At 39.5% G+C, this 23939-nt stretch overlaps 1 protein-coding gene across 2 annotated transcripts in view; it reads right to left on the reverse strand.

The window, feature by feature from the left end:
- LOC126183448 (ero1-like protein) overlaps nt 1-23403 on the reverse strand; it is a 100310-nt gene extending 76907 nt beyond the window's left edge. Inside the window, exons 1-3 of one of the 2 annotated variants that reach the window (XM_049925442.1) lie at nt 22329-23403; nt 16607-16726; nt 16428-16511 (exon numbers count right to left, since the gene is read on the reverse strand). In XM_049925442.1, coding sequence (XP_049781399.1) covers nt 16428-16511; nt 16607-16726; nt 22329-22421 — 297 coding nt within the window. In that variant the 5' untranslated portion in view covers nt 22422-23403. The remainder of the gene's footprint in view (nt 1-16427; nt 16512-16606; nt 16727-22328) is intronic. The other variant, XM_049925441.1, reaches the window with a different exon arrangement.
- Nucleotides 23404-23939: the final 536 nt, after the last annotated feature.

The following is a 23939-nucleotide window of genomic DNA, read 5'->3' on the forward strand; positions in this document are numbered from 1 at the left end:
TTGTCATCATTGTGTCTGTATGTTGGACCTTTTAATGTTGTTAGCATCTTTAACATGAGTCCCACAGAATAACTCCATTCATGCCTACCAGCAAGTATTCCGAAAACATCCATCACGAGAAACCCAACTTCTTCATACCTCGTATGACATCTTGAAAGCCATGGAGTAAGGCTTTCAGATGGATGCAATATTTCTTGTCTTCTGAAAAGCAATTGACTCAGTATGTGACAATCATGTTAAAGATGTTAACAATGTTAAAAGACCCAACATAGGTATATGACAATGATATCAATACCATATTTACTCGAATCTAAGCTGCACTTTTTTTCTGCTTTTTGTAATCCAAAAAACTGCCTGCGGCTTAGAATCGAGTGCAAAGTAAGCGGAAGTTCTGAAAAATGTTGGTAGGTGCCGCCACAACTAACTTCTGCCGTCGAATATATGTAGCGCTGCACAGGCATGCTTTGCAGGCACAAAGATAAATACTGGTGCCAAAACCTCTGCGTCAGTAAATAAATTTTAAAAAAAAGTTGGAAGACGAGCTTTTTTTCAGTGCCCCGAGTTTCGACCACTGTATTTTCAAACATTATCCAACGAAGTAAATACAAATTCCGTATTGTTCATCTTCGAATGTAGCAGCATTTCATTGTACTACGAAAATCCGACTGGCAAGACTGTTTGGGATGTTTGTCAATATGGCCAACTCTACGTTCTGAATTTTTTTTCTACCTGTGAGAAGAGGTGGATGCTAATAGGAACTTTTATGAATTGTGAATCACATCCAGTATTCTCTTCACCATAAGAATAATACGAATATAAACATTTTGCCATGTATTCTTTCGTGTTTGCTGCTATCTCATTTAAATCCTGTCTGCCTAATAAACTACGAAACTAGAGTGAGACAACAGTAAACGCGGAAGAATATACGTATCATGTCATGTTTATATTCGTATTACTCTTATGCCTAATAGTGATACAGTCAGAAATGAAGCACGGCAATTGGCTAGATTTTTAAATCTAAGATGACTAATTTCTGTGCAGAATGTAATGTACTAAAGAGGCGTCTGCAAAGACTTTCAAATGGAGAAAAATTTTCACTAAACTATCGAGAACATCTTCTATCATACGCAGTCTATTATTTTGTTCTTGCTGACATTATCAAAGAAAGCAGCAGTGTAAGTAACAACAAATAGCAGTCTCTTTCCATTGTTTCGCTAATGAGACAATTCCTCTTCTTTTTTTTTTTTTAAGCGGCGGTAGCGCGCACAAAAGCAAGCCATGCCGCGAGTGGCGGCAGGCCGTAAACACTCATTATCAGAATGCGACAAACAATGCATGACACAGTACAGTACTGCATTTTCAGCTTAGAATGACGCAAACACCTATAACAAAGAGAAAGGCACTTATCAGATCAAAGAAAAATAAGCAATCGATTCAAACTAGACGAAGCATGTGAAAAAGGAAGGGTACCCGTATAAATATGGATGGAGCACCTGATGCATAGCAATGGCTACCTGGTAAAGCTTAACTGCGAAGCTTACGACTCGAACCAAACTACTGTAGCTGTATCGTCATTCATTTGACCTCAATTATGTCTCATATTACAATGGACCAACTTTGTTCCGATTTGGAGGTGCGGCCTAAAACTTTTCTCTCCCTTTGAATTTCGAGTCTCAAATTCCAGGTGTGGCTTAGATTCAGGAAATATTTTTTCCCTTGATTTTCAGTCTCATTTTTCAGGTGCGGCTTAGATTCGAGTGCAGCTTAGATTCGAGTAAATACGGTACACATTAGAAGATTTTTAGATTTTACATGTGCAGTTACAGCACTTCACAACACCCACGTGACCGAACTGCAGTAGTGCAAATAAATAACTTTTATAGTCAAAGCTGACTATGATGTCTTTTAGAAGACTTGATGGGAACTGTCAAATTAACTATGCAGAAACAATCTGCTGGTTGTATGCGAAACAGATGTGCCCATCAATAATATTTTAAATGTACCACCAAAACAGCAAAAACTACCCTACCATGGTTCAAATCAAGTTGATTTTGAACTCTCATCATAACTCATCAGTTGTTAAAAAAATCAATGTGTGACTTAGCCTGAGATTTGCCCCCATATACTTTTGAACTGATCATGTCTATTTCACTAGACAGAAGCTATTCGATTTTAATTTTCTGACATTTCATTCTACAATCTCCAGATATCTACTGAATGACAATAATTCTTTCAACAACACTATACAATTACTGATTGCAGCATGTATTTGTATTATAGCAATCCAATTATTAGCTATGATTTTTCTTTAAAATATTTATTCAATAATAATTCATTGTGGTTTGTGTGCCATGTAAGACCATTGCCTCAGCTGAGGTTTTGTTCCCCTGACATGCTGACAATGAACCTGCCCCTTCCACACTAAGTGAAAAGCCAATTGTGAAAAGGATAGAACACTCTCACCATAAAGATGACACGCTGAGTTGCAGACAGGTGCAATTAAAAGACTGTTACGCAGTAGGCATTGACCAAAACCTTCTTCATAAAAGAAAGGAAAAAACACACTTGTGGGCCTGTCTGCAACTCAATGTGTCATCTTTAATGTGAGTAGCAATCCATCATTTTCATAACTGTTGATATTCCAAACTGGCCTTTCCATTGTTTGAATAGCCAATAGATGTATGGGAGGCATCACATGTTGACTGCTAACTGCTGGTACAGAGCATCAGTCAAACCCAGTATCTCTCAACCGCGTTGGCACCAGGCTAGCTAGGACTCGTGTCTTTCCTGACTTTTGTGGACCTAGGCCTTAAAACTACATTTTTTTTTAATTATCACTTCTCAGCTATGTCAAGACTGCCTGTTAGCCTTCCAAACTAACCTGGGTGAGGCCAACTGCACCCTGTATCAGGAATAAAATTACTTGTGGTTCATAAGAAACCAATTTCTAGTTGAAAGCTTCCTAAAGATTCCACACCTTGTCCAACCCGACCAGGAATTCTGCACCTGCATGTAATGTGTCAGAAGTGGAATTCCCCACCTTCAAGTCTAAAACACAGGCCTTTATGTTTTGTGACAACATACACCACGAGTTACATGTCCAAAACCTAATTTGTTGGGCAAGAGTTAACACTACATGACACCACCTGACACATGCTGCCAGGTCACAGTGTTGAACTAGTGCTGCTGTCATTGTGGGCAATGGAGCATTCATGGGTCACAGCGAGTTACTGTCTGAGTCTCACTGTCATATCGAAGTCCATTCAATGAAAATATCGCTAAGCACTGCATCGCAGCCACTGATCCATCTAGCCAAGGGGCCTGACATGCAACAGCTGTTGCAAAAGAGATGTTGAAGTAGTAGTGCCCCCCCCACCCTTCTCCCCCCGCCCCCCACCTGTTTGTATTGCATTTTCAAATGCCACAGATATGGAGTTTGGGTGTAAACACCTATTGCTTGGATGTTTTTGTTCAACTTTTATTGTTTGTGCTTTACGACAAAAAGTAGGTGACACAATGCTCACTATACATTCACAAATGGTTAGTACTGCACGCACAGGTATTAGTGATCCACTTATAGATTTCCAGGATCACATATTGGCCCCTGTTCTTAAGAATCTAGAAAAGCGGGAAGAGTTACGGGCAAAGCAAGAGCCACCCATTGATCAAACAGCAAATCTAGGGGTTCAGATAACTTTTGATGCATCCATTTATACATGTGGTAACCCCTTCTGTTGCTTCATCATCAATATGGTGAATAATTTTCTTGCTGTCAGCTTCACCCCTCCATTTTCAGGGAAGACCACAGAAAATATTGCATCATTTTCACAAACTGTGCATGAAGTGGGACAAATGTGTTTTGACCTAATGAGTTTGAATTAAGTATCTCACATAAAAAGTTTAATGGGAACACCAGGTTCTATGTGGATTCTGCAGAGTGGCCCCAAACTCAACATACAAAATTTCAGAGTATGAAATTTTCATACTGCAGCGGAATGTGCGCTAATATGAAACTCCCTGGCAGGTTAAAACTGTGTCTGGACTGAGACTCAAACTCGAGACCTTTGCCTTTCATGGGAAAGTGCTCTACCGACTGAGCTACCCAGGCACAACTCACAACCTGTCCTCACAGCTTTACTTCCACCAATACCTAGCTTTACTTCCACCAGTACCTCGTCTCCTACCTTGCAAGTTTGACAAAAGAGCTACTGTGAAGTTTGGGAGGTAGGAGATGAGGTACTGACAGAAGTAAAGCTGTGACAAGAGGTTGTGAGTCATGTTGGGTAACACAGTCAGTAGAGCACTTGCCCACGAAAGGCAAAGGTCCTGAGTTCGAGTATTGTTCTGGCACACAGTTTTAATCAGCCAAGAAGTTTAAAAATTTCAGAGGTTGTTCAGTATTTTGGTATCAGAGACACGCGGGCTTCTGTATCTCGTTACAGAGTAATAATGTAATTCTGAATTATTCACATTGTTTCCTCAATTACCTTTGTTTTGGTGAAAATACCTTCACAAAAGTGAAAAATCCTGTAAATACATACTCACTAAAACATGCAACACAAAAAACAGAGTAATGCAACAGCCTTCAGATGCTAAAGTACTGTGGCGATGTTGTCATTGCTGCCATTCAGCGAACTCTTATATGTGGTGCATATCATCAAAATCTTCATCATTAAACCTATACATGCTGCTGCTGTACATCACTGTTGGCGCATAATAATGGCACAGAAGATACAGCAGTAGAAAATAAAACACAATACATTTGCTACAGATTCAGTGCATATACATGGTGAACATTTTTATAACCGACAAACTTCAGGGACAGATTCCTGACTGGAAATGTGTTCAGAAATGCATCACTGACACAATAGATGGCGCTGATGAATGGAAGTCTCTCTAACAATGTGCCACATGTTCCTTGTTTGTTGCAGGCTACATGACTGACACAGTGTACTGAAACAGAATGGTTGGTATTCATGTTGGGAACAAGTTGAAATTGTGTCTGTGTACGGCCAAGCAGATGGAAATGGTCGAAGGGCAGCACGACTATATCAAAATGAAAGCCCTTGCAGACACAAACCCCATCACACAACATTTCAAGCCCTTTTTGGGTGTTTGTGTGATCCTGGATTATTTCAGACAGCTGAACCTGCAAGGAGGCTGTGGACTGTGCATGCACCAGATTTGGAGGAGCAGGTTCTGCAGGATATTGAGACGAACCCTTGGACAAGCTTCAGGCATGTAGCCTGCCAACATGGTGTACGCAAAAGTACGATTGTGTGTATCCTGCATGACAACCGCTACTACTCCAATCACCGGCGACAACCGCTACTACTCTTATCACCTGCAATGAGAGCAAGGATAATCAGCAGTGGATTTCCCTCAACAGGAAGGATTTTGCTGGCGGTTTCTGTACGAGACTATTACAATTATGGGATTTCTGTCATCAGTCCTCCTTACCAACTAAGCATCCTTTACCAGAACTGGCACCATCAATCTGCATAATCATCAACTGTGGGCTACAGACAATCCTCAGGAAATTGTGAACCCCCATCAGCATCAGTTCAGCATCAATGTGTGGGCAGGGATCCTTGGCAACCACATACTTGGACTGGTTATTATTCCACAATACCTTGCTTGAGAAAAATACATCAACTTTCTATGGAATACTCTACATGGGCTGCTTAAGGATGTGCCTTTCGCAGTATGACAGGTTATGTGGTTTCTTCACACTGGGGCACCACACCAAGTCCACATTACAGTTCATCGACACCTCAATCCCATCTTCCCCACCGCTGGATAGGACCAGAGGCCATGTAGCTGTGAAATGGAACCACTTTCCCATTTCTATGTGCAGATCTTAGTATCTGCTTTAGGTTTTATGCAAATTATGTGCCGATCTTAATTACACACTATTAATTTTAATTGTTATCCAAATAACTTTTACATTATGTGCAGATCTTAATTATTCATTTTCTGGTGTGACAATTACTTTTATTAATTTTAGTTGTTAATTCATTAATCTTCCATTTCCAAAGATGTTAATGTTTTGTCAACTGTTTGTTCTTTGGGGGAGATGTGTTTTTGGAGGGAAGTTGGAAAGGCAGTTGAATACACGTGGCTGGTATTGATGGATGCCAACTAGCTCTGCAGATGACAAAGAAATTGAAGAAATGTATGATGAAATAAAAGAAATTATTCAGATAGTGAAGGGAGACGAAAATTTAATAGTCATGGGTGACTGGAATTCGGTAGTAGGAAAAGGGAGAGAAGGAAACTTAGTAGGTGAATATGGAGTGGGGCAAAGAAATGAAAGAGGAAGCCGTCTGGTAGAATTTTGCACAGAGCGCAACTTAATCATAGCTAACACTTGGTTCAAGAATCATAATAGAAGGTTGTATACATGAAAGAAGCCTGGAGATACTGACTGGTTTCAGAGAGATTATATAATGGTAAGACAGAGATTTAGGAACCAGGTTTTAAATTGTAAGACATTTCCAGGGGCAGATGTGGACTCTGACCACAATCTATTGGTTATGAACTGTAGATTAAAACTGAAGAAACTGCAAAAAGGTGGGAATTTAAGGAGATGGGACCTGGATAAAATGACAGAACCAGAGGTTGTAGAGAGTTCCAGGGAGAGCATTAGGGAATGATTGACAAGAATGGGGGAAAGAAATACAGTAGAAGAAAAATGGGTAGCTTTGAGAGATGAAGTAGTGAAGGCAGCAGAGGATCAAGTAGGTAAAAAGACGAGGACTAGTAGAAATCCTTGGGTAACAGAAGTAATATTGAATTTAATTGATGAAAGGAGAAAATATAAAAATGCAGTAAATGAAGCAGGTAAAAAGGAATACAAACGTCTCAAAAATGAGATTGGCAAGAAATGCAAAATGGCTAAGCAGGGTTGGCTAGAGGACAAATATAAGGATGTAGAGGCTTATCCCACTAGGGGTAGGATAGATACTGCCTACAGGAAAATTAAAGAGACCTTTGGAGAAAAGAGAACCACTTGTATGAATATCAAGAGCTCAGATGGAAACCCAGTTCTAAGCAAAGAAGGGAAAGCAGAAAGGTGGAAGGAGTATATAGAGGGTCTATACAAGGGCGATGTACTTGAGGACAATATTATGGAAATGGAAGAGGATGTAGGTGAAGATGAAATGGGAGATATGATACTGCGTGAACAGTTCAATAGAGCACTGAAAGACCTGAGTCGAAACAAGGCCCCGGGAGTAGACAACATTCCATTACAACTACTGACGGCCTTGGGAGAGCCAGTCCTGACAAAACTCTACCATCTGGTGAGCAAGAGGTATCAGACAGACAAAATACCCTCAGACTTCAAGAAGAATATAATAATTCCAATCCCAAAGAAAGCAGGTGCTGACAGATGTGAAAATTACCGAACTATTGGTTTAATAAGCCACGGCTGCAAAATACTAACACAAATTCTTTACAGGCGAATGGAAAAACTGCTAGAATCTGACCTCGGGAAAATCATTTTCGATTCTGTAGAAATATTGGAACACGTGAGGCAATACTGACCCTACGACTTAATTTAGAAGCTAGATTACGGAAAGGCAAACCTACATTTCTAGCATTTGTAGACTTCGAGAAAGCTTTTGACAATGTTGACTGGAATACTCTCAAATTCTAAAGGTGGCAGGGGTAAAATACAGGGAGCAAAAGGCTATTTACAATTTGTACAGAAACCAGATGGCAGTTATAAGAGTTGAAGGGTGTGAAAGGGAAGCAGTGGTTGGGAAGGGAGTGAGACAGGGTTGTAGCCTCTCCCCGATGTTATTCAATCTGTATATTGAGCAAGCAGTGAAGGAAACAAAAGAAAAATTTGGAGTAGGAATTAAAATCCATGGAGAAGAAATAAAAACTTTGAGGTTCGCCGATGACATTGTAATTCTGTCAGAGACAGCAAAGGACTTGGAAGAGCAGTTGAAAAGAATGGATGGTGTCTTGAAGGGAGGATATAAGATGAACATCAACAAAAGCAAAACGAGGATAATGGAATGTAGTCGAATTAAGTCAGGTGATGTTGAGGGTATTAGATTAGGAAATGAGACACTTAAAGTAGTAAAGGAGTTTTGCTATTTGGGGAGCAAAATAACTGATGATGGTCGACGTAGAGAGGATATAAAATGCAGACTGGCAATGGCAAGGAAAGCGTTTCTGAGGAAGAGATATTTGTTAACATTGAGTATAGATTTAAGTGTCAGGAAGTCATTTCTGAAAGTATTTGTATGGAGTGTAGCCATGTATGGAAGTGAAACATGGACAGTAAATACACTCCTGGAAATTGAAATAAGAACACCGTGAATTCATTGTCCCAGGAAGGGGAAACTTTATTGACACATTCCTGGGGTCAGATACATCACATGATCACACTGACAGAACCACAGGCACATAGACACAGGCAACAGAGCATGCACAATGTCGGCACTAGTACAGTGTATATCCATCATTCGCAGCAATGCAGGCTGCTATTCTCCCATAGAGACGATCGTAGAGATGCTGGATGTAATCCTGTGGAACGGCTTGCCATGCCATTTCCACCTGGCGCCTCAGTTGGACCAGCGTTCGTGCTGGACGTGCAGACCGCGTGAGACAACGCTTCATCCAGTCCCAAACATGCTCAATGGGGGACAGATCCGGAGATCTTGCTGGCCAGGGTAGTTGACTTACACCTTCTAGAGCACGTTGGGTGGCACGGGATACATGCGGACGTGCATTGTCCTGTTGGAACAGCAAGTTCCCTTGCCGGTCTAGGAATGGTAGAACGATGGGTTCGATGACGGTTTGGATGTACCGTGCACTATTCAGTGTCCCCTCGACGATCACCAGTGGTGTACGGCCAGTGTAGGAGATCGCTCCCCACACCATGATGCCGGGTGTTGGCCCTGTGTGCCTCGGTCGTATGCAGTCCTGATTGTGGCGCTCACCTGCACGGCGCCAAACACGCGTACGACCATCATTGGCACCAAGGCAGAAGCGACTCTCATCGCTGAAGACGACACATCTCCATTCATCCCTCCATTCACGCCTGTCGCGACACCACTGGAGGCGGGCTGCACGATGTTGGGGCGTGAGCGGAAGACGGCCTAACGGTGTGCGGGACCGTAGCCCAGCTTCATGGAGATGGTTGCGAATGGTCCTCGCCGATACCCCAGGAGCAACAGTGTCCCTAATTTGCTGGGAAGTGGCGGTGCGGTCCCCTACGGCACTGCGTAGGATCCTACGGTCTTGGCGTGCATCCGTGCGTCGCTGCGGTCCGGTCCCAGGTCGACGGGCACGTGCACCTTCCGCCGACCACTGGCGACAACATCGATGTACTGTGGAGACCTCACGCCCCACGTGTTGAGCAATTCGGCGGTACGTCCACCCGGCCTCCCGCATGCCCACTATACGCCCTCGCTCAAAGTCCGTCAACTGCACATACGGTTCACGTCCACGCTGTCGCGGCATGCTACCAGTGTTAAAGACTGCGATGGAGCTCCGTATGCCACGGCAAACTGGCTGACACTGACGGCGGCGGTGCACAAATGCTGCGCAGCTAGCGCCATTCGACGGCCAACACCGCGGTTCCTGGTGTGTCCGCTGTGCCGTGCGTGTGATCATTGCTTGTACAGCCCTCTCGCAGTGTCCGGAGCAAGTATGGTGGGTCTGACACACCGGTGTCAATGTGTTCTTTTTTCCATTTCCAGGAGTGTAGTTTGGACAAGAAGAGAATAGAAGCTTTTGAAATGTGGTGCTACAGAAGAATGCTGAAGATTAGATGGGTAGATCACGTAACTAATGAGGAGATATTGAATAGGATTGGGGAGAAGAGGAGTTTGTGGCACAACTTGACCAGAAGAAGGGATCGGTTGGTAGGACATGTTCTGAGGCATCAAGGGATCACCAATTTAGTATTGGAGGGCAGCGTGGAGGGTAAAAATCGTAGGGGGAGACCAAGAGATGAATAAACTAAGCAGATTCAGAAGGATGTAGGTTGCAGTAGGTACTGGGAGATGAAGAAGCTTGCACAGGATAGAGTAGCATGGAGAGCTGCATCAAACCAGTCTCAGGACTGAAGACCACAACAACAAACAACACACATATAGCAAGACCAGCTGCAGTAAAACCAAGGATTCTCTTTCCTAGCAAAGCAACATACATCCAAAGGAATTTAGGTTAAGTGCTCCTCAACCAGCAACAGAAAACTGACTCAATAAATAGAAGTTTTTTTTTTTTTTTAGTTTTTCCGGATGTTAATCTGGTGGTGGAGGAGACAAAGAAACAGGTGCTTAATTCTGTAAGTGCGGATATTACTATTTGATGCAATCTTTACCATGTGAAGAACTCACTGATCACATCGATAGTAATAGGAATGCTTCCCAAAGTAGCGGGAACTTTTCAGCTGCTAGATCACCAGACTTAAAACCCCTGGATTTTTATCTCTGGAAGCATCTGGAAAGCATTGTGTATGCTGAACCAGTTCCTGATGTGCATATCCTTCAACAGCAAGTTCAAAATGCCTGTGATGCTATTCAGAGAGAGGCCGGAACATGGGAAAATGTATAGTAATCCAGGATGTGACACATGAATTCATGCTTTGCATCCCTTGGAGATTACTTACAACACTTCTTGTGCCATGGATGTGATGCAACTCTGTACTGTGTTCTGGGACAATTTGTTTTCATTGCACGCACACCATCCATTTCCAGACACATGTTCAAGGCGCCTTTTTTCTCCATTTCCAGTCAGGAATACATCCCTGCAGTTTGTTGGTTTTATTAACGTTCAACCAGAGTATGTCAACTAGAAAACAGGAATAACAGGTGCTGCATTTTGGTAAACAACTACAGAACAAACAAATCCTAGCCACACAATACAATGTACTCAACACTACCCACTGAGAAATGTTCAGAGATCCTCTGCAGTTAGCTCGCACTTTAACCTCCTGTGTCCAATACCTAGCTCCAATTACCATGTGACAGTTCTTACTATTCCCTGTGCCCAGCAAGACATTCAGTTTTTGTGCTCTTGTAAGGACAAGTTATTTATATTATAACAACAGTTAGTTCACTACAAACTACTCATTAAATATGTGTATCAGTGTGTTTATTAATCGTAACCAATAAAGGTATCACTTTACTTTACAATGTGAAAAGATCATAAGGTCATGTTGCAATAGTAAATTTTACTATATTTTGGCACAATTAACTTAGATAATCTGTCTTAATTGTTCTGTGTGGGGTTTTTTTTTTCTTCAACAATTTAATTTGAGCATGTCCATTCACTGTTAAGTTCGTATTTCTGAAAAGTAGCATAAATCTTAATTTGTTTGATTTAGAACTTTTGCACTACTGTGTTGTTTATGTGCAGTTTGCATGCAATAAAGTTACATTCTGTTGTGATGAAGATAATTTAACGGATACTGCAGTTGAGAAAGTACTAAGTTTTTGTTGCATGCAGAAATAAATAACTTTTTTATGTTGTATAATACACCTGAAGCATTGATCTATAGGCCTAATTTCTGCAAGTAACAAAAATTCGTGTAGTGTTAAGTGGTTCAATTCCACCTGGAAGTGTGTGATCTGTTTTGCAATGCACGATAAGAGTGGATGTAGCTGTAGGATAGTCAAAGAGGGAGTGGTATGCGTAGACTGTGGGTTGGAATTTCACTTGGGTGACTGTAGTGGGAAACTGAATGGAAACTCAATGAGGCTCTCCCACTGAACTGTAGGCCTTGCAAAAAAAGACAAGAGAATCACTGAGCAGGGGGCAAAGATTTGTGCCCTTCGGGCTGAACTAGATCACATGAAATTTTAACTGGGTAGGTTAGAGGGGATAAAAGATCTTGGGAATTAGGTAAATGTAACAAGCAATGAGCAAAAGAAGAGCAGCTCTTCAACTTCATTTACATTCAAGCTAACGGAATCCAATAAATTTGACTTTTTACCTGAATTAGGAGGGGAAGAGTCTCATCCAGCTGTAGGTCACAGTCGGGTGCAGCTAACTTCTAGGAAAGAAACTCAATGTAGACGGTGCCGAAAGAGAGTAGGAAGAAAAGTCTTGCTGCGAGGCAGTAGTCATGGGAGGGGTGTAGGCCAGATGGTACAGGACACATTAGGGCCAGAGTACCAAGTGACAAGTATTGTGAAGCCAAGTGCTAGCCTTAGCCAGGCGACAGAGGACACAGGTAACATGTGCAAAGGTTTTGGCACGAAGGATCAGGTTCTTCTAGGTGGTGGAGCAGGGAACAGCCTGGCTAAGAACAGTAATTACTGCATTAGGGGTGACCTGGATGAGATAAGAGTAGCAACTACACACACAAATTTCAGTTTCGTGGATGTCCTGCAGTGCCATGACCAGTCCTGGGTAAACACTGCCTTGAGCCATGAGAACACTGAGTTATGCAAGCTGCTGGTGACTGAAACAAAATCTCATATGAGTACAGTGCCAGTTGCAACAATTGGGAGATTGGAATATACTAGACATGGCTTACACTTAATAGGTGAGGGAAAGATAGGTCGGCTGAGCTTCTTGCAGATAATATACAGGGGGCCACCATCACACATCACAAGATTCCTGTGTTTACTGGTGTCACTGGGGCACCTTTTTTCGGTTAGAGTCAGGATACAGTTACCCTGTCTTGAAAGAAGTGAAAATAACAGAGGAGCCCCACAAAATGCTTCATAATAGACAGAAAAGTAAGGTTAGCTTATTTCATCAAAATATTAGAGGACTGAGTAGTAAAATAGAAGAGATTCTTGTCTGTTTGGAAAATTTAGAGAGCTGTGAAGAGACAGATATCCTGTGCCTGTCTGGGCACCACATATCCACAAGGTTAGATAAGTTACATTTGAATGATTACTATATTGCGGGTTACTCGTGCAGAAATAACACAGAAAAAGGAAGAGTTGTTACATACATCACAACAGAACACAAGTTCAGAAATATTGAGACAAGTAGACTTTATACTGATCAGCATGCAGAAAAGCGTGCTTGTGAATTAATGCTGAAAAATAGTTCACTTTTAATTGCAACTGTCTATAGAAACCCACTGGGATATTTTGAACTGTTCATGAGGAATCTGGATTCCTTACTGCACTATCTGTTAGACAGCAGCAAGCAGTTAATAGTCTGTGGTGACTTCAATGTAAATTTTCTAAAGGGTTCTGGTACGAAAAGTGATCTGGAAACCTTATTTGTATCCCAAAATTTTGTCTCAGTAGTTAAATTTCCAAAACAGTGGATAAAGACAGTAGAACCCTAATTTATAATGTTTTCCTTGATGAAGCTCAAAGTAATAAAATAACTATTTACCCAGGAACAAATGCTCTCTTTGATCATGATGCATATAAGTTAGGATAAATTCCACAGTGCCTCACAGTATGGATACTCCTCAGTTAGAATAACTAATGACTCCAGGACAAACATTTTTAAGAATAGTTTACAGTAGGTGACATGGGATGTAATTTATAATGAACCAATTGCAAATATAAAATTTAATCTATTGCATGATAATTTCATATCATTATTTGAAAATAGCTCTCCACATAAGCTAATCAAAAAGGACACGAAACAGCCAGGTAAAAAACCATGGATCACTAGAGGGATTAAAGTATGCTGTGAAAAGAAAACGCAAATGTACCTTTTGGCAAAAACAACCAGGGAACCTGCAGTAATTGCATAGTAAAAAACTGCTCAAAATTACTAACAAAAGGTATTAAAAAATCATAGAACATGCACATAACATCAGAAATCAGTACTTCCAACAGCACACTTAAGGCTATATGGAATGTAGTGAAATGAGAGACAGGACAACCATCCACAGAAGAATACATCATCACTACTGAACTCAATGAAAGGGGTTATGAATAACGAGTCACAAGCAAATGCATTTAATAATCATTTAAATATAGTAGAAAGCTTAGGGGCAAACAGTTCAAGAGTAAAATCATAGAAGAATGTTGAAAATGTAACTTTTATAAAATTCAATCATATGAACGTATCACCATTTCTCCTTCCAAAATTATGAAAATTATACATTCACTCGAAAATAAAATCTCATCTGGTTTTTATGGTGTTTCCAATAGAGTACAAAAAATTTGTTCCCATGTAATAAGCCCAGTCTTATCTAAAATATGTAATGCATCACTAATTCAAGGCATTTTTCCAGGGAGACTGAAATATGGCGTTGTTAAACCCATCTCTAAGAAAGGTGATAAGGGAGATGTCTAACTACAAATCTGTTTCACTCCTGACACCATTCTCCAAAATTTTTAAGAAAGTATCTCTTCTAGAATAGTATCTCACCTTAGCAACAATAAATATACTTAGTAAATCACAGTTTGGGTTTCTCTACTGATAATGCCATTTACACTTCATTCACCAGATTTTACAAGCATTGAACAGACTGTGTGAAGCACAGTATTCTCTTAGGTAAATTGATATATTATCGGGTTGATGGTATAACCAACCAGTGGGTAGTGTGATATCAAACCAAAAAGAACGCAGAAAGTTGTACATAATAATTCAAGTAATATCGTCCAGGGACAATTCTGACAGGGGAGAAATCACATATCAGGTTCCCCAAGGTTCAGCCTTAGTTGCGCTACTGTTCCTCATATATGTAAATGATCTTCCACCTAGTAAACAAGCACAATTAGTTCTTTTCGCAGATGTCACTAATATTGTAATCAATCCAAGCATCTGTACAGAAACAGAAGAAATGGTAAACAAAGTTCTTAAAAGTATCACTGATTGGTTTTCTGTGAATAGTCTCACTCTCAATTTTAAAAGGACACAACATATTTGCACATCTAGAGGTACTACACCAATGAACAGGATGGAAACATCAAGATTCTTAGGGGTTCATACTGATGAGAATTTAAATTGGAAAAAGCACATTTTGCAACTCCTAAAACAACTTAGACACATTTGCACCTGGAATCATTGCCAACCTTGGGGAGACACAAATCAGTAAGTTGGCAAACTTTGCATACTTTCATTCAATAATGTCATATGGAATAACGTTCTGGGGTAACCCATCTTTAAGAAATAAAGTCTTCATTGTGCAAAAATGTACTGTACAAATAATAAGTGGTGCTCACCCACAATCATCTTGTAGACATCTTTTAAGGTGTTGAGCATTCTGACTACTGCTTCCCAGTATGTTTATTCCCTGATGAAGTCTGTTGTTAATAATCCACAACAGTTCAAATGGAACAATGAGGTACATAATTACAGTACCAGAAAGAAAAATGGCATTAATTACTCCACATTAAGATTGTCTTTGGCATAAAACGGGGTGCACAATGGTGCAACAGAAATTTCTGATCACTTACTCAGTGATATAAAATATCTGACAGGCAGCAAAGTAAAATTTGATAACATACTGAGAAAATTTCTCCTTGACAACTTCTCCTATTCGGTAGAAAAGTTTCTATTATTGTAATGTGTAAAAGGTGGTGGATACAAATTACTAACTTGCATCTACATATCTTTTTCTCTTTTCATGGAAAAAAAAACTTAGAAATGTTCAGAATGTAACTGTATGTACAAATTAATTTTCAATGTGAATGTAAAATGACCAATTCCACATCACTGCTATCTCATGCAAAATTATCTGTGTAACATGTATCTAACTAGCTGAAAAAGTGGCTTCCTTCTGAATTGATCAAAAGCCTTCAGTAGTGATGCATCAGGGTGGTGACGGACCACATTTGTATTACAATCCATTCACTGCTGGACGCTGTTTTTATGTTGTGCAAAGCCCTAATGTAGGTATGAGGCAACACATCCTCTCTCTCACACACAGGCTCATACTTACATTCACAAATTTCCTTTCACTTACTGAAAGAGTCTTCTGACACTGACATCTCCCAGTAGGTGTGAGACACATTTTAACACCAACCAACTGACAAATGAGAACGACCAAAAGTTAGTATGGATATAAAGTGAGATTACAAATTTACATCAGGGAACAGTCATCACATTATTGTCTTCTCCATTGAGTGGAATAATACACAGACTCCAACATACTTCTCTACACCTTTCCTTACATCATCATATCAACAAGGAACTCATCAAGGACTAGTCAACAGCAAGCAGGTGCAGTGATGGGATATGACACAGTAGAGAATACTAAACATCCTCAAGAACGTTCTCTTAAGATGCTCTGCAGAATTCATATCTAAAATTGATTTGCAAATCTATATACAGTGTTACATGTTACTTAAATTGGAATGGTGTATTCCATTTAGTAAAGAAATGCACACACTCATCATAATTCACAGTATAATGGCAAAAATGATTTTTGTATTTGTGTCTATCAAACACACAGCATTAGCACACGCATCCAATGGTACTGAAAAATTATAAGCCATCCTCTTACCCCAAAAAATGTTGTCAAAGGTACTCACATCCAGACACGGTTGTACATGGCAATAGCGCATGGCACATTTACTGTCATCTGCCCAGAAAGGACATGTTTTCTTAAGATTCACCTAAAGAGTGAAAAAGAAAAGATTATCCAATAACATAAGCACTGCAGCTGTTCAACTTTAATGCTTTCAAAAAGAATCTACATTCACATACATACCTTATAAAACCGGAAATAATCTTTAATCAGCAAACTATGCAATACTGGGTATATTTTAACATTATTAAAGTGATCAACTGTATCCACTGTGCAGTTGCAGTCATCAATTCGACCCTTCAGCTGTGAGAAAGGAAACATAGGACAGTTAGAAAGAGAATTTGTTCTTATTCTGAAATATAGTTTTATTCCAAAACACACTTATTGTTTTTATAAACTATAAAGTATGCCCAATTGGAAAGGAGACCTTTGCTGTAACATCATGGTATGTAATCCCAATGGGTGAATGTGTTTGCCAAAAGAGGGTGTGGTGTATTCCCAGTTGAACAACAGCTTCACAGCAATTTCCTCATTTCTCAAGACGAGTTTACGCAGTTCGCATGATGGATTGCTCTTGATCAACACAATGAGCATTGATCCAATTTCTTGGTGCAGAAGGGAGAATACTTCACAAATTCATCACAGGATGGAGTTGTGCTGAGAGCAGTATGCCTCACGTTGCACAAAAGGGTCAACGGAAGCATCCGATTCCACCCATCGGCTTTGACCAATGATGTTACCAATAGGGCGGAAACAACCGTTCACAACAACTCCCATACCGCTCCTATGATGTCATCACGTAAACATGACAACAAACATGAAAATAGATCGGAAAAACCACCAAACAGATATTCTTCCAAAAATATAATGAAACTGACAGGACAAGCAGGGGAAATTGGGGTTTTTGGGTGGGGCCAAATTAAATATAAACACACACCAATACACCAAACGACAAAAAACACTAAAATAACAAGACTCCACAACCTTCCCAAATTCCACTACACACAAAAATCCACTGGAATCGATCACTTCCCTTGACCCAAAGCGGAGGGGTGGAATTGGACACTTCCATTATCCCTGCACAACATTCCGATGTGTGCGTGTTATGAAGACATGCTTGCATCAAGGACAGGCCGTGCCCTGGGCAGGTGCATGTTGTCACCACCAGTGCCACAATTTCGGCTGTGGAGCAGATCATATGGAAAAACTGTAGAGTCACTGCACATGAAACTGCTGCTAAACTATAGATAAGCAAAGAAACTGCGCACCACGTAATCCACAAGGAGTTTCGTTACGGCAAAGTTTGAGCACAGTGGATGCCACACCGTCTTTCAGAGAATCAGAAGATGGCAAGAACTGATGTCTGCCAGACCCATCTGCTGAGATATGCAGAGCTAGGAACAGATTCCATTACTCCGATTGTGGCATGCGATAAACGTGGTGTCTCCACTTCAAATCTGCCTCCAAACAGATGAGCATGGAGTGGCCGCATCTCAGCTCCTCTTACCCAAAGAAAGCCCACTCTGCCCTGAAGGCTGGGAAAGTAATGCTCAGTTTATTTTTCAATGAGCAAGTACCTTTACTGGCCAAGAAGACCAGGAACATCTTCCTTGCATCCTCGATATCTTCCCCTGGGACTCTCGTATCTTACAACAAACTGTGAAGAGTCAGAGTTTCAAATGTGACAAGGAAGTGCAGGACACCATGGAAAATTGGATAAACCAGCAACAAAGGAGCGTCTGCAATTAAGTCATCCACTCCCTTCGTACAAGCTGGTATCAGTGTACTGACATCAATGGCAACTATGTGTAGTTGTACTGCTCCACATGAACTGTAATTATAATATTATTATAAAAATTTCTTTACATATAATTACAGTCTCCTTTTCATTTGGTCACACCTTATACTTCATATACATGTTTTCCTCTATTAGTAGAGGACATTATCAGCAACAATGTTTCCCTGAAGACAATAGTCTTACTAAAGAAATTAGGGAACTCAGGTATTTTTGAACACACAGCTGACTGAAAAACAGCGTCTCAGTAACTGAAAACTTATACAGGTCAGAAAGTAGAAGCATAAGGTATGGTATTTCTCATGACCCTCCACTGGGATATATTTTATTCAGTTTATTTGTACACAATGTCCAAACAAATGAAAATGAAAGAGAGATATTATATCCATATGATAGCCAAAAATTATGAGGCGCTGGAGAAAAACGCTTGCATATCTGTCAATAATACAGCACAGTGGAAAATGAGCTAATCATTAACATGGTAAAAACAATGCACAGAGTTCTCAAAGATACACAAAAAAAGGGGGACACATGGATATATTTTTGGTTGAAAAGGGTCTGAAAGAAGTAGTTTCAGTTGGATTTTTAGGTAATAACAACACACAGTGTGTTAAAATGGAAGCAACAGGTTAACACTGTTCCCAAGAAGTTAAGCTCATTGATATCTATTGAAACAACTGATTTAATATGCCTATCAAGAGATCCAATGCCTATCTCCACAGTCATTTTGAACCAAATATACACCATGGAGTCACAGTATGGGGAAACTCTATCGTCACAGGAATGAAACGAAGACCCTCACTACAAAAACCATGATCACATACTTGCAGAAAGAGACACAAAAAGAATCTTATACCATTCTAAGGGCCTTAATATTTTAACTTTTCCATGACAGTATATATCAAATACAATTGTGATGGTATTGCGAGATCCCACAAAACTGGAGATCAACGAAATCATTCATTCCACAACACAAGAAACAGAAAAAAACTGAACTGCCTTTCATACAGGCTACAAATATTTCAGAGAAAAGTTACCTCCACATTATAGTATCACATTAGCCTTAGCACTGACAAGAAAATTACTTAGGCTCAAAACTGAGAAGAATTTTCTCACAAACCGCGAAAAAATTTCTGACAAGAAAAGAATTATGTAGAGCAGCCAAGTATATAGGCAAACAGTAACCAGAAGTTACTTATTCTCTGAGTATTATAAATGTTATGTGGAGAAAATGTAATAGTAATTTTGTATTGTCACTTAAGTAAAATTAACAACAACAACAACAACAACAAGTCTTAAAATTGCATTTTGAATCTTGTAGTAGATCCGTTATTAGAGCTTACACTACTCACAAAAGTTACAAAATGTAAATCTTTGTGTATTGCATGTATATTGTGCTGATGCTCTGGCCTATACAAGATATCAGTCTGTCACCACAACACATTCCAAAAAATAATATAGCCATGGGGAAAGAAACAATCAATGCCCTATTCTCATCCTGTACACAGTCACAGGATGTAACATCATTACGTCACAGGTCAAAGTTTACATTCAACATTGGTAGTTCAGTACACACTTATTTTCGCACTTATCGACTTTAGGGGGCCAAAATTTTCGAAAATATTTTTTCTCACTTTTTGATCAGTTACACTATGTCGATCTTGAAGATGTTATTTACTTTCATCCCCGATAAAAACTTTTTAATATATCGAGAGAAAAAAAAATTTTTAATCAAATTTTCTTTCTCTCATATTTTGACCGGACCACGAATATGTTATTTGCAAACATCACTCAAGCTAAATCGTAGCACATCAAAGCACTCTGATAAAATCGCCTCATTCAGTTTACACTAAAGTCAAATAACAGTATAGTTAAGTGTTAGTTCGGTGTTTGTTCTGTGCGTTTGTTCTACTAACTCATAATGACTAGAATTTTCCCTGATTTGACTGAATTTCGTATGGTAAATTTGTTATTATGTTGCTGTATTGTTACATTTTGATTAAATGACAATATGTTGTTTTACTGTTTCAAAACTGATGAAAAATACGTCATATTTGTGATCAGCATAGTCAAAATGACGATAATCGGTAAAAAATCAAAGATTTCATGGGTGTCCCCCTAAACTCGATAAGTGTCCTCATTTTTTCCATCACTTATCACTCCTTCACCTCTGGTAATGAATTGTTAATGTGAAATACACCAAGTTTCTGCATGCTGCGGGTTCCACATTAAACTGTAGGTCCCTTTATCCATATCTTGTGTCTCTGTAAAATGACCATTGGACGAATAAATTACTACTACTACTACTACTACTACTACTACAAATAATAATAATAATAATAATAATCAATGGCAGGGTAAGTCAACTCAAAATTCGCAGGAAGGCAAGGGCATACAGTATAAAACCGATTAGGACCATGCCTAATAAAGCACTGTGCTATTCAAATCAAACCTTGGGTTGGTGGCAGATTTACTTTCCTGAAAGTTAAGAAAAATGCAGCTAAAGTCCCATCTATTTCTTTCTACAAAATCAATTGTAAGAATTTCACATTTACAGCATTTTGTTTTAGGAAAGTTTGTTTCAGGAAATAAAATTCACATGTGGCATTTCATGGACTTAGTTGTGGTACAACACACACACTTTCCACCTTATTTACACTTCAGATCTAAGTTTCATGTTGTAATATAAAGTTGTAATAGGCTGGTAATTTGTACAAACTGGACAATTTAAAACCTACTAAAAGTCATAAAATAAATTATACATAGGCCCTATAGCTTACAAGCCTACCACCCTGAAGCAACTTTTTTCAAAACTTTTTACCTATGCATGTCAATATTCCTTACTGTATTTGTTAAAAAGAAAGCATCTGCGCTTCATTGTTGTCACTTATAGTGAATGCCATTACTTAACACAGCATTTTGAAGCACAAGGGACAGTCGTAATACTTTATCAATCAATTCCAACACTGAAAATCTGTATTTCATTTTGAGAATTCACTGATCCCCAATTTGCATAACTGTGAATTCACATCCAAAAGATTCACTATGCGACCATAATGTTATCTGCAGTTTACGTGCTTCAACTGAAGCGACTGATACCGCTTTGCAAACTCACATGCAAAATTTCACCTTTCAGACAAACCTAGAACTCAGACTACACTACAGATCATTATGTCAACACAACCTAAAAGCCTAAAATATCCTACAAATAATATAGCAGCACAAGAAAAATTGTCAGCATTCTGTTCTTTTTCTTTTAGTGCATGCATGTCTTCACCTGCTACATTGTTGTTACATTATGTTACAATGTCAGTATCTGATTTCTGTACTTTCAGTTGACCCAAAAGTAACAGGGGTAACTGCAGACTGAGTCCTATACCTTTAAGTTGGCAGTCTGGTACTCACCCAATTGGCCACCAAGTCACTTTGATGAATTACCACATAAATATATGTCACAAGCAAGCATGGCATGAAACATCACAAATGATGTTTTCATTATTGTTAAGAGCAAAACTGTAAGATCAGACACTATACACAGTTGCTAAAATGATTATACATACTTTGCAAGAACTTTTAGAATGAGTTAGTAGCGAGATTCCCACACTACACAACATTTCTTTGTCACCGTAGCACTTAACCAAACATTCTGCTTCACAAAGGGTAGGCCATAACAAAGTCGTAGTTCTGTGGGTCACTGTTTAGTTGAGGGCTCAACCTGTCAGTAGCTTGTCTATAGTTTGCTCTTACGAAACTAAAAACATTGTGGTGTAACAATTTATTACATCTTTTTGAGATGGTATGTTTGCATCTTTGCTCATCTACCAGAATGATCATTTTCTTTTGTATAACTGAAGCATTTACAGACCTGCTTTCAAATAAGTATGCACAAATTACGAAAGGGGCAGTATAAGCTTTAAACATGTGAACAGTTTTCCATCCCTCCACCACTTGTGAGTTATTCTCTTAAGCTTTTTTTGCGACAAACACACACACACACACACACACACACACACACACACACACACGTGTTAACAGACTTATAACAGTACATAATTCCATTTGGTTTGTCATATATATATATACTACACTGTCTGCCATTTAGCAACTCACCTGACAAAAGCACTGGTTGTGTAAAACACTGTCATCTCCGTGTATACCTGTAGCATGAACGAAAATAGCAAAAACGAGGATACACCTGTTCATCGTAACTAGGCGCAGCAATAATTAATTTGTTTGTATAAAACTGAATGAGAACCTTATTACTTCACATCAACGAAACAAATAAATGCCCTCTTTCGTTCACAAAACGTTACTGCTTAAACGCGCGTAAGCGTAACCCAATATTGTCTGGAATGACTTGTGCTTGATACCACGAAACAGACACTGGTGTCAACCTGTAACGCTGTTCCTGGAATTAAGACATGGAAGAACAGCTTCACTTTACATCAGCTGTTGCAATACTAGGTAATAGCAGTCTGAGTTTTGAGACTGAAGTTTCTATTCGTGCTGCACACGAAAACGTCACTTGAACTCTTACTCATACACAATAACTCGAAGCAACCACTTTATCAACCATTATCAGTGAAAAGTACTGCAAACGCACGCAAAAAGCGAATTCCCCACCCCTCGTCCACACCAACGCGTAAACTGTCACATCGACGTAAATACAGTTATGTTTACGTATTTCTCATGTGTTCCTCGCTCATTGGTGAATTCTGTATACAGCTTCCCCTCATCACCTTCACCTTCACCAATCAGGTTCCATTTACAGCTACAGTATGTCTGTCTCCATGGAAATCGACGACGGTGGTGACGCTGTTATGACGTTCACAGCTATTATTTTGAAGATTTCCACGTTACGGGCGATTCACACTGGGCTTCACGCCACACCTACGTCAAAACATTGCACAATGCATTTCAAATGGTGACATTTGCACAGGCCTTCAGCGTCAAAATGTGCTCGGGAAAAAAGTTTTGATGGTGGCGTCGTCTGCTAGCCAGGAATTTAACCTATTTAAGCCGCATCCATGTAGTTGTAGTGCATATTTGCTTAAATTTCCTTTATTGATTGCCTTTTCCCGTAACATACTACACAGGTTGCATCAGAAACCGACATTTCTCTTTCTATGTCAGATCGTTTTCCCACCAAAAAAGACCCAATATCCAAGACGCAAAAGTTTTACCATATCCAAACAAAGGAAGAGTGTACACACACTGTTTATTTATAAGAACAGAGATAGTTTTTAATATTTTTCTTACTTGAAAATTCTACATCTCCTTACATACTGCTTAAACACAACTTCCACTGAATCGTAAAAACAGTTTTATGCGCTATTTTTCAATTATAAAGAAAACGAGATGCAAAAGGATGAAGGCAGAAACAATATATTTAATACCTTTAAGTATTATTTGTTGTTTTTCTATTTATTACGAGCGTCAAATACGAATTTTACGTTTGACTACCGTTATTAGTTTCATATAGCAAGATTTCGACTTTCTTGTTGGTCTGTCTCTTACCTCACTCTTAAAGTCTTAACCGTTCACTAAAGACCGATTCCTACTTAACGGGACAGAATCAAAAATCAAAACATTCCACAACGCTTTTCAAATGACGGAATTCACTTAGGCTGTCAAAGGAACGGAAAGAGACATCCGGGTCAATAAGAATAATAGCCGAAAATAGTAGTAGTCGAGTACAATGTAAAGACCTGTTCAAAACCC

Source organism: Schistocerca cancellata, chromosome 4 (genome assembly GCF_023864275.1).
Source record: "Schistocerca cancellata isolate TAMUIC-IGC-003103 chromosome 4, iqSchCanc2.1, whole genome shotgun sequence".
Classification (NCBI taxonomy): Eukaryota; Metazoa; Arthropoda; class Insecta; order Orthoptera; family Acrididae; genus Schistocerca; species Schistocerca cancellata.